Here is a 14922-nt window from a genome sequence, read left to right as displayed (position 1 = left end):
CAATGACGAAAAATTGTGTAGAGAAATACAAAGAGAGATAGGAGAGGTAATTAGCCGAACGTAAATGAAGGGGAAAACCAATTTGACATACGATCTTACGCGTTAAGATATATCGTGTATGCCAGAAAGTTTGTGTTCTTGTTTTATATTAGGTATATATATATATAGAAATGATGCGAGGTTGAGTTCAATACTGGTGATTATGAAAAATTTAAATAAATTTTTAGTGTTCACACACTATAAGTGCACCATTTGAGTATATGTAACGTATTTCATACAAATTAATGTATGGTTTTTATTGTTTTATGATGTTTGAGAAAACAGAGAAGAAAAAGCAAAGAGAAAAACGCAGTGTGTATTTGATAGTCATCGATAATGAGAATGCAAGCCAAACCTGATGGATTGCCTGCAATTTGTTATTTAAACGTGACTTGTATAAATTTTCCTTCTTTTCTGTGATGCTGTCTAAGGAATTTGTTAACAATCTTTCAAATTCATTAATGTGTTTTTGACATACTTGCGAATTTAAAAAAAGGTCGGAAATCTGAGGGAAGTTTAATCAATTATATATAGCGCGTCGTGTTACTTCGCATTCGAGCATTACAACTCTATTTAAATGAATATAACACGCTGTACACGATGTCGCATAATATCGATAATGGAGTCATAGTCATAGTTTTGCAGTTTTTTACATTATGCACAGAACCTTTGCAAAAATGTATTACACCTTAAGGCGATATACACTTAGAGAAAAACTCTTTCTTTTTTTTATTTTCTCTTTTTGTCTTTGACTTTGTTTCTTTCTTACGTCCTGTAAAATTTGAAGAATTTCTATGTATTCGAGCTAACAATTCACTATCCTTTATGTAACATCTAATATCCAATATCTACGGTACTTATATATATATATATGTATATATGTGTATATATATATATGTATATATATATCTGTATATTATATATATATATATATGATAAACATAGATTATACATATATATTATACTATTTATATATAGTGCATTCTTCAAATGATTTTTTCATGCGGTGATTTGATTATCACAACGTTGCTATATTGTTCAAATTTTAGACTGATTATTAAACATCGTCACAAAATATATATGACTTACATGGTTCTTTTATGTAAGATTTCACAAGCCATTTGTAATAACACGGATATTGTAAGAATTAACAAAGAACGTAAAGCTGAGCAATGGGAGAAATTCACCGATAATGCGTGAAGTACATCTAGAACAGAGAGAAAAGGAGAACGTGTGAAAACTGTTAAACGGAATTTTCAAAAAAAAGTAATGTTCGAGCCAACTTCTCCAACAACATATTTTTCAGTCGACGGTAACTTCGGTGTATTTTCTCTCTCTCTTTCATCTGTTAACGCACATATGCGAGTAGAGAAATGTTGTTCTAGTGGCATCTATTATTATATATAAAGAAAATAAACAAAAAACACAAAAGAGAAGTAAAAGTAAATGGAAAAACTGATAATGTTTAGGGTCGTGATTTGTTAAATAATAAAATTAAGATTCAGTATAGTATTATGAGATACACTATGCTCAGAAAGTCGACACACCGCTGATATGAATATATGTATACATATGTATATACATATATATATACATACATATATATATACATATATGTACATGTATATTAAATAGAAATTTCGCAAGATTTAAATACATACATTTAAATATTACTGTGTTATATTGTATCGAAGAGAACCAGTTCGTCTCGAACGAGTCTCAATTTTCATATCGAAATTGCGTATTAAAATATGTGATGATGATAATGATGATGACAATGATAATGATGATGGTGGTGGTGGTGGCGATGACGACGACGACGACGATATATATATATGATGATATATAAAAAAGAGAGAAAAAGAACAACACAATTTTCATGTGTGGAATAAAAACTTTCATGTTCGAGCATACATGGAGACTTGCAGTTTTATGACGATTAAATCGTACGTTAAGTTTGAAGGATATATACACATGAAGAAGTACGAGAGGGCTACGTACTGATTGTCCAAATAGTTTTATTTTAAATAAAACGAATGATTATTTCTCAATTAAATCCATAACTTTATTTGTGGAGACCAACAAATAGTTTTTAAGAGGCGATAAGTTTGAATAATAGCAAAATTTCATTTACTGAAGAGAAAAGAAATAAAATAATCTTTCGACTCTGGAACAGTATTTAATGATTGCGCAATAGAAAAAAATTTAATGTACGATTTCGACACCCCACCGTTTTAGTATTATATCGTTCACCGTTTTTTTTCACGGTTAATAATTATGCGGTCGTATTAAAATTAGTCAAGCTGAAATTGCTCGACTCTCGTAATCGATACCGATACGGTGCACGCGAGGTGCATCAAACACTTACGCGTAGTTGAAAATTAAATGACCTTTCAGGAGTCTCTCTCTTGGCCTGCGCCGGGCCGTAACTTAATTAGCGCACTAATTTTCCCTGAAAGGTCATCGTGTGCAGACTCCAAATACTCCTACTACGTGATACATCAACATGGCACAGCACAAGGGGCTGCGTTTATGTGCACACGTTAGATTTTAAAGGAAGTAACCAAGAGAACACGGCGCTGTTGCCAGGACAACATGTTACGGCAACAAAACAGTAGATAATGTACTTCCATTTCTGGTTGAGTTTATCGTGGAACGTAGAGAAAGTTGTCTACCATCTCTTACAATCATGAAAGAAAATATGAAGTTCATTGTATCGGAAGTGAATAAGTTGCTCGGACGTAATTACAATATTATTTACTTCAATTCTCTAAGCCCTGAGGAGCTGTTGCAAGTAAGCGTTGTCAGTTAAAAATCTTAAAACTGTACTGTGATAACCGATTTGTCCACTTACCAGTTGCTCATTGCAGGTATTGAAAGAGGTATTAATCAAGATTCAAGATCAGCATGCGGCGAACATTGATGCAAGAAGCGAGACTCCCGAAGAAATTGCGATTTACATTTTAAATGTGCTGCGTGTATTTAATTATCAGCCGCAGATAGATCCCGTTACCTTTAGGTATAGATCTACTTTTGAAAGTCAACACTTTTTTAAAATGGAACTTGACGTCTTCTTTCTTTCATTTGTTAGACAAGGTCTGATCCGAGGTGATTCTGAAACGATTCATCCTATCCTGACATGGGTTCTCTCTCACGTGGACATTGCTCGGAAAAGAGCCTATTTGTCTCGTTTTCTAGTAAAGGTATCCATGCGTACAAGCGTACACATTTGTAAACACCCTGTACAGTTCTTTCAAGCGATTCGCATCGAGTAACTTGATTGTTATTAATTAGGTGGAGATTCCCGCCGAGTATTTAAGTGATCCTGAGGTCGCCGCATTGCACGACCAGTACACGGTGTTGATCGATAGATTTAAAGCGGTTCACAAGGAGAGAGAAATAGGAAAGAGGGTAAACAAATGTTACTAATCTCTTTTAATATTGTGATCATTACTTGTGATTAATCATTTGTTTAATTGAACATAGAATTTCGAGAATGCAAGTGAACTTACAGCAGACCTAAAAACCATGGAGAAAGAAAAAGAAGTAAGTAGAGATGGAAGCGCGAGTCGTTCGTTGCCGGTAGAATTAATTCCATGATTGATTTAATTAGGCAGTCACTATACGTATCGAAAAAATGAAAGCGAAAGCAGAAGCGGGAAATCATTTGTTTGATGCGGCCAGATCCTTGCGCATCGAAAGGGACAAGGAACGTGATTTGGTATTGCAAGAAGAACAAGAGAAAGAGATTACATCTAGACTACAGGTAATAGTGTCTACGATTTATCATGCTGTTTAATAAATTTTATCTGCTTCTCTAAGCTGGTACTGTAATTTTAGATTGCTATCCAAAGGCTAGAACGAGAGCTGTTAACATTGAAGAGGGACGAGAACGAGGTGACGGCACAGACACTATTGCAACAGCTATCAGAAATGGTGACCGTTCAGACTATGGTTGCTAATGAGAAGCTACCAGCTGAATTGAACCAGCTAAGGAATCGCATGAAAGCATTGACCTCAGTGAAACAGTACTCCTACCTAGGTCCAGATCAAATTACTGCGATGAGGAACAAATTGGACTTGATGGCGAAGGAGATTCAAGATCTGGTAGAGATTAAGGTAAACGCTGAGAAATACTAAAATAAAATTATACGGGTTTAACTAGATGGTATTTGTAGATCTCGAAGATTAATATCGACAAGATGGAGCCCTTTCGGCAACAAGCGGCGGCTGTTGCAAATATTAAGAGGAATGCTCTCGAACGACTGGAGAAAACTGATGATTCTTTGCAAGAGCTGCAGTTGAGATTAGAGGAGAAACGAGAATTGTCGAGACTGATGATAGAGGATGCTGCGCCCAAGGGAGAGGAATTGAAACAATACATTAACCGATTGAAAACCAGGAGTACTCTCTATAAGCATTGCAAAGGCGAGGTGGCATGGCTCAATGCAGAAAATAGCGTACTTTATCGAACGACTGCAATTTTGGAAAATCAGGTAGTTTAAGCTCGAGGGAAATCGTTGTATATGCAATAACTAATTGAACTGTATTGTCCGACTTCATAGCTTAGTCAATATAATCAGACGAAAAAGATGTTGGAAACGGTAGAGAAGAGCAGATCATCCGATTTTACAGAAGAGAATGCATCTTCGATAAATCGTCAGTTGTCCAAAGATATCTCTTCTCGACGAGCAAAGTTGGTTCCACTGATAAATGGTACGCATGCTCGATATATTGCAATGGGCGCATATTTAACGATTCAAATACGCTTCAGCGGTGCAAGATTTGCGGGAAAAGTCAAGGGATTTCGAGCAGCAACATGAGAAGGCCGAGAAGGCTCACAATGATATTGAATCGAGCATGAATGTTTCGATTAACAATCTGCAATCTGAAATAGAAATGATCAAAACAGAAATAACCCAAGGTTTGGAAGAAAAGAGGAAATTGGAAAAATTCCTCGATCACATAAAGAGTACAGAGAAGAGAATACAGCAAGAAACAGAGGTTATTAAATTTTATTTTATTAATTATAAGTGTATATTAATATATATGTTTACAGGATCCCAATAGCTCCAATCCAGGAGCAAGAATACGTGAAGAATTAAACACTGCTATTAAAGCTGAGGAAAGCAAAATGAAAGTATCTGTGTTGGAAAAAGAAGAATTAATTAAAACCAGCGCAGTACAAGTGAGACAAGTTCAAATGTGGGACGATATTGCTTCGTGAGTAGATTTTTCAACTGTATTAAACTATAACATTTTTCTGGAAAAAGTATCGCAATTATATTCCTCGTTTCAGGATCTTTAAATGTAAAATAAATTGTGCAGAAGAGAGCAAACTGTCAAATGGTATCGTAGTACGACGAGGTGGTGCAGAAACTTTGGTTCTACAGTAATTATTGCCGTTTCGTAGTTATCAAGCAGCAGTAACGTTCGTGCTTTTGAATCAAGAATCTTTTAATTATTCATAAAATACAGTTTCACTATACAGATATTGTAGATGAATTTAACTGTAACTTTAGAATCGGAGTACAGGAGGACTGGGTGTATATAGAATATTAAATACATGTGTTTTACATCAGTGTTTCTCACACGATTTATACAGTGTTTCGCCGGAGAATTACATATAAAAATAGTAAATTAGTAAGTAACTTCATAGTAGTAATGCTTCTGGAAGTTTCTTAGAAATGAGTAATGTCAGGTAATGTCATTAATTGAAAAAAGAAAAAAATTCGAGATCATACCAAAGAGCTCATACCAAATTATCTTGAATCATACGTTGTAGTATTTTTATTTTTCGAATTCATGCACTTGTAGACATATTTGCTATTATGCTAGAACTTATACACCATATACTTGAACGATAGAGCTAAATAAAACGAAGATGCAGATTGCAGCAAGATGTATTGGTAAACTAAGAAACACGTTCGCGTTTCAGTAATCTCAGTTCTATGTTCATTGCTATCCAGCTCAGATTATTATTACTACCAGTCATAGTAGTCTTTGCGTTTCCAAGACAATTAATTCAATTGAATGATATGTCATTGAAATTTATCACTGCATTATAATAATCTAACAAGTCAATTGCTACGGTTGCTATACTCTAAGATAGAAAATACATTTTCTACATAAGAACTCTTCAGTTTCTTCGTATATACTTAGAAAAGACATTTATTATTGAAAAAATAATTAAATTTGTTGCTCTCTGTTTAGGTATCGCGTTTAGTGCATATTTGTCAAAGATAAATGCATCCCTACTATTTAATACTTATCAGTAAATACAGTAGTAAAATAAAAGAATCTATACGGCCTACATTCTCTCTCTTTCTCTATTTTCTATTTCTGTTTCTTCAGTGTTATTTAATATGAAAGAACAATGTCGAAACATCCATAATTCTAATGTATCAGTTGCGTCTCTCTATTTACACATAATCAATTATCATTCAACGTCGTCTATCATTGGATATTATTGGATACTATTTTTTCTACTGTACAAAAATGTGATTTGGTTCATAGTGTGCACATTGAGCCGACACACATAATGCACGTGTGCACGATGTACGCATTAGGAACATCATGCAGTCTGCGATAATTAACTATACAGCAAGTTTCTACGCCAGCTAAACACTTATATAGAAATAATCCTAGTTGTCACAGCATTGTAAGGTATCTCTAATTGTCCCGTGTCCGACGTCGTGGTACAAAACAATTGAAGGAGGAAAACGATTCGTACATATAACAAGGTACGATTTACTATTTATAGTGAAATAGTCATGAATAAAAACGCTTGCCTCGGGAAAGTGGCAGTGTTACAACTTCAGTGTTGTTCTGTCATCGTACATCCTTTAACTGATAGTGCATTGTACCTACTTCGAACGATAAGTTATGCTACCTTGTATCGATGCACGGCTCAAAATAATTAGGCTACTTAGTACACAGTATTGTTACTTAATATATTTGGTTCGTCAGAGCTTCTAATTATTTTGAGCTGCTCGGGGTAGGGAAGGGGATAATTCAATTAAATATGTACAACCTATAGAAAATATACGTTTCAACCCTTGACAGGATTGACCGGCTCGTCTCTGTTGTTGCTAACGTTGTTATTTTTAGATCCAACGGCGCTAAGCGCGATTCCCAACTGGGCCGCGTAATACGTCAGCATGATAGAGACCTGAAAAACCAATGGATCAGAGACCAACATTGTATCAATGATTTCCATAATTGATTGACTGTTACCTGGGAATAAGGCAACGGGGTGTGGAAGTAGTGGAAGCCGAGCAACGTATCGGATATCAAGAAACATATACTGCCTATGCAACTGCATAATTTAGTCCACGTCCATAACTCCTGCTAGAGAAATTATTTATTGAATACATCATGTGAGGCAATTACAAGAAATCGAACAGGTCTGCTGTCTTTCTGGGTCAGCATTGTCTAATCTCATCTTCTACCACCATAACTTGCTAAAAGTATCTATTTGTCTCTGCCTGAATGTGGTACTAATTAAATCTTTCTATCAGGCAAGCAGTTGGGATAAGCTTCTATACAATTTCAAATAATAAAAAATACATACCCTGTAAAACTGCACTCTCGAGATTGCTCTCCATGCCATGGTAGTTAATAGTATGGTGTACACTGGAACTCCAATAACCAGTACACCGTTAAGACCCGGCATCAGTGCGTATATCACTATAAAAGCAAGAAATTCATTTTTCTTTTGTTTTGAAGTCTCTCAAGAAGACGAAGGAGATGCTTACCTATGGAACACATTGCGTACAGAACCGTGCCCAGCATTATGTTAAGTGGTATAAAACCGAACGCACTGATATACATGATTTGAGCGAGAGCAAACATACACATTCCGCCTATGAAACAACTGGGCCAGACCAGTAACGCATCCCCTATGCAACTAAATATGAGCCCTGTCAGTATGCGCCTGGAGAACGTGTATCTGAAAGTAGCAGATAATTCTTTGCGAGCATCTGTTTCCAGTTTCCAATGAAAAAACGGACACAATGCTGTGTAATTACGTGTGCGAGAAGACTTCTAGCGAATAAAACTCTAGCGGAGAAGCGGCGAAGAGGAACTCTGGCTTACACTTACATTTTCAGGTGACTTTTTTTCTATCGACACTATCCGAACAAGTTTCCCAGATCAATTAACTATTTGTTTGGCTCTAGGTTTGTCGGGACATATAGCCTAAAGGAACGAGAGCAACCGTCTTGACTGGCAACCATCGGAACCGGAACAAGAATTTCGATAGTGTGTCTGTTTCGTTTCCGAAGATACTTGCGCGTGCCGTTATTGCTATTCTAAAATACGATTCATAGATCTTAAGAGATCATTAAATAGCGAAGAAACTCTGAAACGTATGTGCATGAGACCTAATAGAAAAATAAAAAAGAAGCAACCTGAAAACAAGCGTGTAAGCAAGATCATCGTGGAAGTTAGGCTAGCACCTATAGCGATGTAGGAAATGTAACGCGCAGCCTCGATTAACTCACTGCTTCCGGCTCCGCTAAACGTTTGCTCGTTAGAGGTGTTAAACAGTTCCACCGTGACGCACGTATTGCACAAAATGAAAGCCGCGGAAGCCATTTACTCCAAGTTAATTGATTATTTGTAGTGTTAATTGTATTACGACTCTTTTATTCGCCGAGCGTGTATACAAATGAGAATTAATCTGGATGGTTTCAAGGTGAACATACGAGAGATCAATTCATGCAAAAATCTGTTGCACTTACTCCTGCGATAAACTAATTCCGTGAAGGAGAACAAAGACGATAAGACTTATAATTGGTAAACACTTGAAGCATGCCGTGAGTAGGGACGGCTGCTCGGCTAACAATATAAAATACACGGAAACACTTTTAAAGAACGGCACTAGCTTTGGGCCAACGCTTTTTAACTGCAACAGACAAAACAAACGATTTCCCGATTTGTAACGTTGATGTTAGGGATCAGTGATGTTATCTTTCGGTGTACTTACAATTGTAAATGTTATTACAAGTTAATATAGTTATATTTGCTCGTATGAATAATGATTACACGTTGGATGCAGAAAATAATGATTTGAGAGAGATGTTTTGTAAACAAACACAAGAGAGATAAGATAACAGGACTGTGCATAGCTGTGACTCAAGAATACACGCTGCATTATCAATTGTTACTTTGTATCTCTCTACAATCATAATATTTGTTTAGACTTGAACCCTATGAATGGAGAAAACACTCAATCGCGCATATTTCGCATCAAATACAAACATGATAATTTAACTGCATCTTGTTAGCGGCTGACCAATCATAAATATGTAGAATTGAATGTCGTTCGATTGTACCGATAATAAAAATACTGAATAATTAACAAACAGCTGAAAGAAACCTCTTTTCTCTCTACTGATACTTTTTATTCTGCAACAAGAGAAAACGAAACTACATTTAGGATAATGGAAAGAGGTACATACATACTGTTTCAGTTCTCAGATTAGGAGAACACTGATTTCAGTAAAACTCCGTACATGAGAACATAGTGTTGAATGGTGAATTAAACAATCATTAGAAGATTGCAGCAACTTAGTCAAAGTGGAGATTCAATTGGTCGTTGAATTGATTCAAAATTAATGCACTATAGTAACGTTCCGTAATTTATTGATCCAATAAATCTGGGGCTGGCAAATTTTTTTAGTGTCAGTAGCAACTTGTCAAGTTTGTTATTAACGTATTGTAATGACTATCGTAAATGGGGTATCGAAGAAGCATCGATTCTTTTTGTTGTTCACTTATTCATGAAAACAGAGAAACGCGTAGAAAAAAAATCGTATTAGCACTAACATTATTTACTGATAACTCAGAAAACGAAAAGAAAAAGTGAGCAATGTTACGCGGAAAAAAAGGAATGACAGCTGTCGTTCAAAACAAAGAGAACAGCTGTTCGACAGGAAGCTGGACTTTTGACGTTTCTGTATTTTGTTTCCGAAGCGATGTAAACAAAGGCATGATTGTTCGATGTCGATTCGAATAAGAGAACAGAGAGATTGTGCAGCAGAAATGTCGAGACAAAGGCAAATATGTATTAATGAAAACATATAAATGCATCAGGGGTAATCGAAAGGAATGACGTGAGCGAATCAATTAATGAGAAAAATGACGCTCACCACTTGCGTCGGCGATGACATTTTCGACGAAACAGATTAATATTTCCAGCAGGTACAGTGTCACGCACTTGCATTCACGATATTTTCTAGTGCACTGTCAATTGCTATACAATTATCGCAGCAGGCTTCTCCCCCGACAACTGCATTATTTCTCCCTCGCGAACGACGCTGTATCCCATTGGCCAACCTGTCGGTAATTACCGACATCGACCAATGATTGTAAACCTCTTTTGTTTTGACGTAAAAATGTATACATTGTTATGTTTATTAATTCCGTTTTTGAAATTACCTGCAATCTCGAAATGCAATCAACCAAATACAGCGCAATTAAACATACGAAACAATTTCACTTTCTATTGACAACAAATAAGAATACCAAACAGATACCTTAAAGCATTTAATCGAGCTGTGAGTGATCGAATATGTTTTAATATATTCTTATTACTCTGTTGCATAATTAAATAACAAAGATAAATATTTGTAATCGTAATTTGATTCAGCAATAAACGAGGGTAATACAGTCTATTTTATCGACCGGTTCGGGGTGTACAACGCGACACCCAACGGATATTCCTGTCCCTAGAATTCATAATTATGTAGTAGAACGGTATACAAAGGATATATTGTACGCTGAGCAATTTTAATGTTTATTGCTAAAAGATAAATAAATGCTTTCCGTAGAAACCAATTCATTGAAATAATGTTAGGCAATGTGAATCTCGGTGTGGAGGGATTACAATTTGATATCTTAACATTTTTCGCGGGCATTATTTTGCGCGCGAAATTGTTTTCAAATCAAGGACTACGATGTCACGGACTTAAGAACACTTTTAAACACACACCTTACCTATTTCAGCATAAAATCAGCGAATATTACCTGAATAAAAATATTTCATTTATTTTTGTGTATGATTCAATCATCGAATATCAATTTTTAATCGGTTATTGTAAACATAGTTTTTTAGCGATATTTCTTCGCTGCTACAACGTGGTTTGACCGCAGTCAACTACGGTTTGAACAGACTAAGATAAGGTAGTCTGTTTGACAGAGGAGTTTTCAATTATAACTGTAATGTTATTACAAAAATATAAATGCATAATGAATAGCAGATTTAAATTGTTCGCTCGTAATGTTGGGGTTTTCAAGGTAACCATAATACGTTCAAAAATGTAACTAACCTTAACCTATCTTATCTTGAATTTGTACTTATAGCATTATAATTGTTTCTTTTAAATTATCAGCCACATCTTGCCCTCGTACATCCTGCCCCTGCGATAAATGTAACACAACAAGTCAGACATAAAACTAGTGGAGCTACTAATACTATTATAATGTTTGTTCCGCAACAAGAGGTCTGTCACTTTTCTGAGTAGGGTACAATAAGTGATACGGTAATAAGTGTAATGCTCTTTCAGGCATGGATCGTTGAAAGAATGGGAAAGTTTCATAAAATTTTAGAACCAGGATTGAACATACTTATACCAATAGTTGATCAGGTTAAATACGTTCAGTGTCTCAAAGAATTAACTATAGCAATTCCAAAGCAATCTGCTGTAACTTCAGGTAAAAATTGTCAATTGTACAGGTGATACAAATACTGCGATAGCTTACAAATTAACTCTAAAATTCTCATTCACAGATAATGTTACATTAAACATTGACGGAGTATTATATTTAAGAGTAATTGATCCTTACTTGGCATCTTATGGAGTAGAGGATCCAGAGTTCGCTATAATTCAATTAGCCCAGACTACAATGAGGTCAGAGTTAGGAAAAATTTCTTTGGATAGAGTATTTATGGAGAGAGAAGGTCTCAATGTTTGTATTGTTGAGAGTATTAACAAAGCAAGCAAAGTGTGGGGTATTACTTGTCTTCGTTACGAAATACGTGAGTCAAGAGAAAATGACATTCTCCATTCTTGAAACCAAAGTTAAAATACATCATTTTCTTAATTAGGTGACATAAGACTACCACCACGAATAGAGGAAGCAATGCAAATGCAAGTGGAAGCTGAACGCAAAAAACGAGCTGCAGTCCTGAATTCGGAAGCTCAAAGAGAGTCAGCGATAAATATCGCGGAAGGAAAACGATTGGCACAGATTTTAGCATCAGGTTACTACTGTTTCTATTTTCAATTGGAAATTAAAACATCAATGAATATGAACTTAATACTACAGAGGCTGCAAAGCAGGAAGAGATAAACAAAGCGGATGGCACAGCTAAAGCACTAGTTATGATAGCTGAAGCGCGTGCTCAAAGTTTGAAACTCGTGGCGAGTGCACTTCGTTCAGCCGACGCGAAGGATGCGGCAGCACTTAATATAGCTGAACAGTACGTCAAAGCGTTCAAGGAGATGGCGAAAATAAATAATACTGTAATAATACCCAATAATGTGGCCGACACATCTTCCATGGTAGCACAGGTAAGTTAAGGATTTAAAAAAGGATAATTCTTTGCAAGTTACTTTACTTTATTCCTTGTTTGCAGGCATTAACGATTTACAAACAAGTTATGTCTGGAGGCAATATTCGTGACAATCAAAGTTCTCAAGTAAATATCAGTGATCCAGACGAAGCGTTTGAATATTTCAGTGATAAAGAAGAGGCGGAAAAGCACATAAAGAGTGGAAAACAAAATTCCTGAATGTTACAAAATATTTGTATATGATGCATTTTATTTGAATTTTATTTATCTACCTACAATTGTAATGGTTGAAATATACTAATACAAAAGCATAATTAAGCCTATTTGGTCAAATACGTTGAGTAGATGATCAGTTAACAGTTTTTGAAAGCAAGATACTTAAATTCTATAATCTTCGATTGAGCACAATATTGTAGTAGAAAAGTTACATTAAATTAGTATGTGTTTCTTATTTTCTCTTCTTTGTATGCACTCCAACTGGTACAGGTACTGGTACAGAGTATGTCTCTTGAGAGATTCGATTTATATAATACAATGCAACCATAGAAAATAAGAAGCAAGTCGTAATTGCAACGCGATGCACTAATCCAGATGCGATTAAGCTAATTATTAGAGACAAAACGACTGTAAAAAAAAAATATATCAATGTTATTTTGCTGTCACGCATATGCTGCAGATGGAAAATTAGGTATGCATGTGTGTAAATGTACCTTCGGGAAATAACTTCTGTTGGAAGGATTTTCCAAATATTGTGGCTTCTAAATTTCCTATGGCAGTTAGTAGACATATAAACAACATAGAACCAATGTATCCTCCTAGTATGGTATACAATTGAGAGGATGCTAGTGAAGATTTGTATATTTGCATTCCGGAGAATACAAGCACCGTCAGAATTGACGACAACGCGAACGATACTCCACTGCTGACAGCTGAAAATTTACAAGATCAATTTAAATCTAAAACACCGATCCAATCACGTCAATATGGTTATGTCACGTGTTATTAAAAATTCGATCTGATAAATTGTTCTAACTAAAGTTTTTGTCAGTTAAATAACAATTGGTATTCTTGTAGCCTGTGAAACCGTTTTATTTAATAAATAAACGTTTGTACATACACATTTTAACAGAAAAAATTGATTATCGTCTTAAACAGATGTCCACGTAAACAAAATCAAGGGGACCTCAAGCGCCGGTTTCCCCTTCCAAGCTCATTTTTTCGAACAGATAAAAGTACGACAGTAAGAAGTTACGGAAGTAAGTAAAGCATGCGCAAGCTATAACGAAATAATGGTAATTTTAAATTAAATTAAATTATTTAATTTTTTCTGAGTATTGACATTCAAGAATCGAAGATTTCGGAACATTCGGGAAATTTTGTTCAGATATAGCGCCAGTTAGCATAGCGGTAAGATGCTGAAACTGCTAGACAAAATTACCGACAGCCGATTTTGATTAACAGTTTGAACGTTTTACCATCATCCTAATTGGCGCTGTACGGACTTTAAACAAAGCTTTGAAATTTCACCACTTGCAATTTCGCCGTGTTACTACTTACTAATTGGCGTCGTGTTTTCAGGTTTTTAATTAATTCGTAGATCTTTCAATTTCCACGGTGGTTGTTGTTCATACCGACAATTTTAACTGCTCGTATTATATATATATGTATAAAGAAAAATGTTTCTCAAGTTAATATCGACATCGATTAGATAACACAAAGTTAGTTATAAATGCGTTTACACGTTCGAATGTATGAAAATTGTTTTCAAGAATTACATGAACTCTCAATTTGAAAATTCGAATAATTTTAGAATCGTAACTTCATAAACTATTAGAAAATTAAACAGTCTCTTGTTGTAAAATATTAGTATGTACAGAGTCGCAAAGTATTAAAAAATGTCACGACTACGTTCGATCATTGATAAAATGATACGCTAGATGGTGGATGGTGTAACCGGAAGAGAATATGCATGCGCAGAAATTGGACTTCCATTATCGATTTTAACCTTTTCACGGTGACACCCTCTTTGATCGATTTTTTCTACGTCAATTCTCGCTTTCTACATACTTCCCTCAAACTCATTATGTCTATAACATTGTGCAACATTTCTTTGGAATACCAAGAAGTACACTTTAACGCCCTAGAACGTACAATCCGTGATGAACGAATACAATCATTACGTTTTAATGGAAACGTACGTATTGGAAAAGTACGTGTTGCTGGAAGAATAACATAAAGAAAATTACAATTAAGGTTTAAGCATATGGATTATTTCAAGAATCTGTATTAAATGTATCTTTTAA

At 35.3% G+C, this 14922-nt stretch overlaps 4 protein-coding genes across 5 annotated transcripts; 2 read left to right on the top strand and 2 right to left on the bottom strand.

The window, feature by feature from the left end:
- The first annotated feature begins 392 nt into the window (after positions 1-392).
- On the top strand, positions 393-5620 carry LOC144471932 (intraflagellar transport protein 81 homolog). The gene is made up of 12 exons (XM_078184525.1): positions 393-2833; positions 2910-3058; positions 3131-3242; positions 3334-3450; positions 3526-3585; positions 3653-3805; positions 3880-4158; positions 4218-4535; positions 4605-4755; positions 4814-5043; positions 5099-5262; positions 5339-5620. Exons 1-12 carry the CDS (start codon positions 2729-2731, stop codon positions 5433-5435), a joined length of 1935 nt encoding a protein of 644 aa, XP_078040651.1. The 5' UTR covers positions 393-2728; the 3' UTR covers positions 5436-5620.
- Positions 5621-6648: 1028 nt separating this feature from the next.
- LOC144471933 (lysoplasmalogenase TMEM86A) lies at positions 6649-10367 on the bottom strand. 2 transcript variants are annotated; one of them, XM_078184526.1, is made up of 6 exons: positions 10194-10367; positions 8784-8947; positions 7797-7990; positions 7613-7728; positions 7276-7389; positions 6649-7210 (listed from the first exon to the last, which is right to left on the bottom strand). In XM_078184526.1, exons 1-6 carry the CDS (start codon positions 10212-10214, stop codon positions 7091-7093), a joined length of 729 nt encoding a protein of 242 aa, XP_078040652.1. In that variant the 5' UTR covers positions 10215-10367; the 3' UTR covers positions 6649-7090. The 2 variants fall into 2 exon arrangements, with proteins under 2 accessions (XP_078040652.1, XP_078040653.1); XM_078184527.1 differs by having other exon boundaries at positions 7276-7386.
- A 696-nt stretch (positions 10368-11063) lies between these two features.
- Stoml2 (stomatin like 2) lies at positions 11064-12933 on the top strand. Its single transcript, XM_078186220.1, has 7 exons — positions 11064-11340; positions 11436-11546; positions 11610-11757; positions 11834-12082; positions 12152-12307; positions 12373-12617; positions 12683-12933. Exons 1-7 carry the CDS (start codon positions 11266-11268, stop codon positions 12836-12838), a joined length of 1140 nt encoding a protein of 379 aa, XP_078042346.1. The 5' UTR covers positions 11064-11265; the 3' UTR covers positions 12839-12933.
- LOC144472823 (protein KRTCAP2 homolog) lies at positions 12849-13900 on the bottom strand. Its single transcript, XM_078186221.1, has 3 exons — positions 13737-13900; positions 13330-13548; positions 12849-13243 (listed from the first exon to the last, which is right to left on the bottom strand). Exons 1-3 carry the CDS (start codon positions 13738-13740, stop codon positions 13068-13070), a joined length of 399 nt encoding a protein of 132 aa, XP_078042347.1. The 5' UTR covers positions 13741-13900; the 3' UTR covers positions 12849-13067.
- Positions 13901-14922: the final 1022 nt, after the last annotated feature.

Source organism: Augochlora pura, chromosome 7, assembly GCF_028453695.1.
Source record: "Augochlora pura isolate Apur16 chromosome 7, APUR_v2.2.1, whole genome shotgun sequence".
Lineage (NCBI taxonomy): Eukaryota > Metazoa > Arthropoda > Insecta > Hymenoptera > Halictidae > Augochlora > Augochlora pura.
The sequence above is the reverse complement of the archived record's forward strand: the minus strand, read 5'-3'. Positions and strand labels throughout refer to the sequence as shown.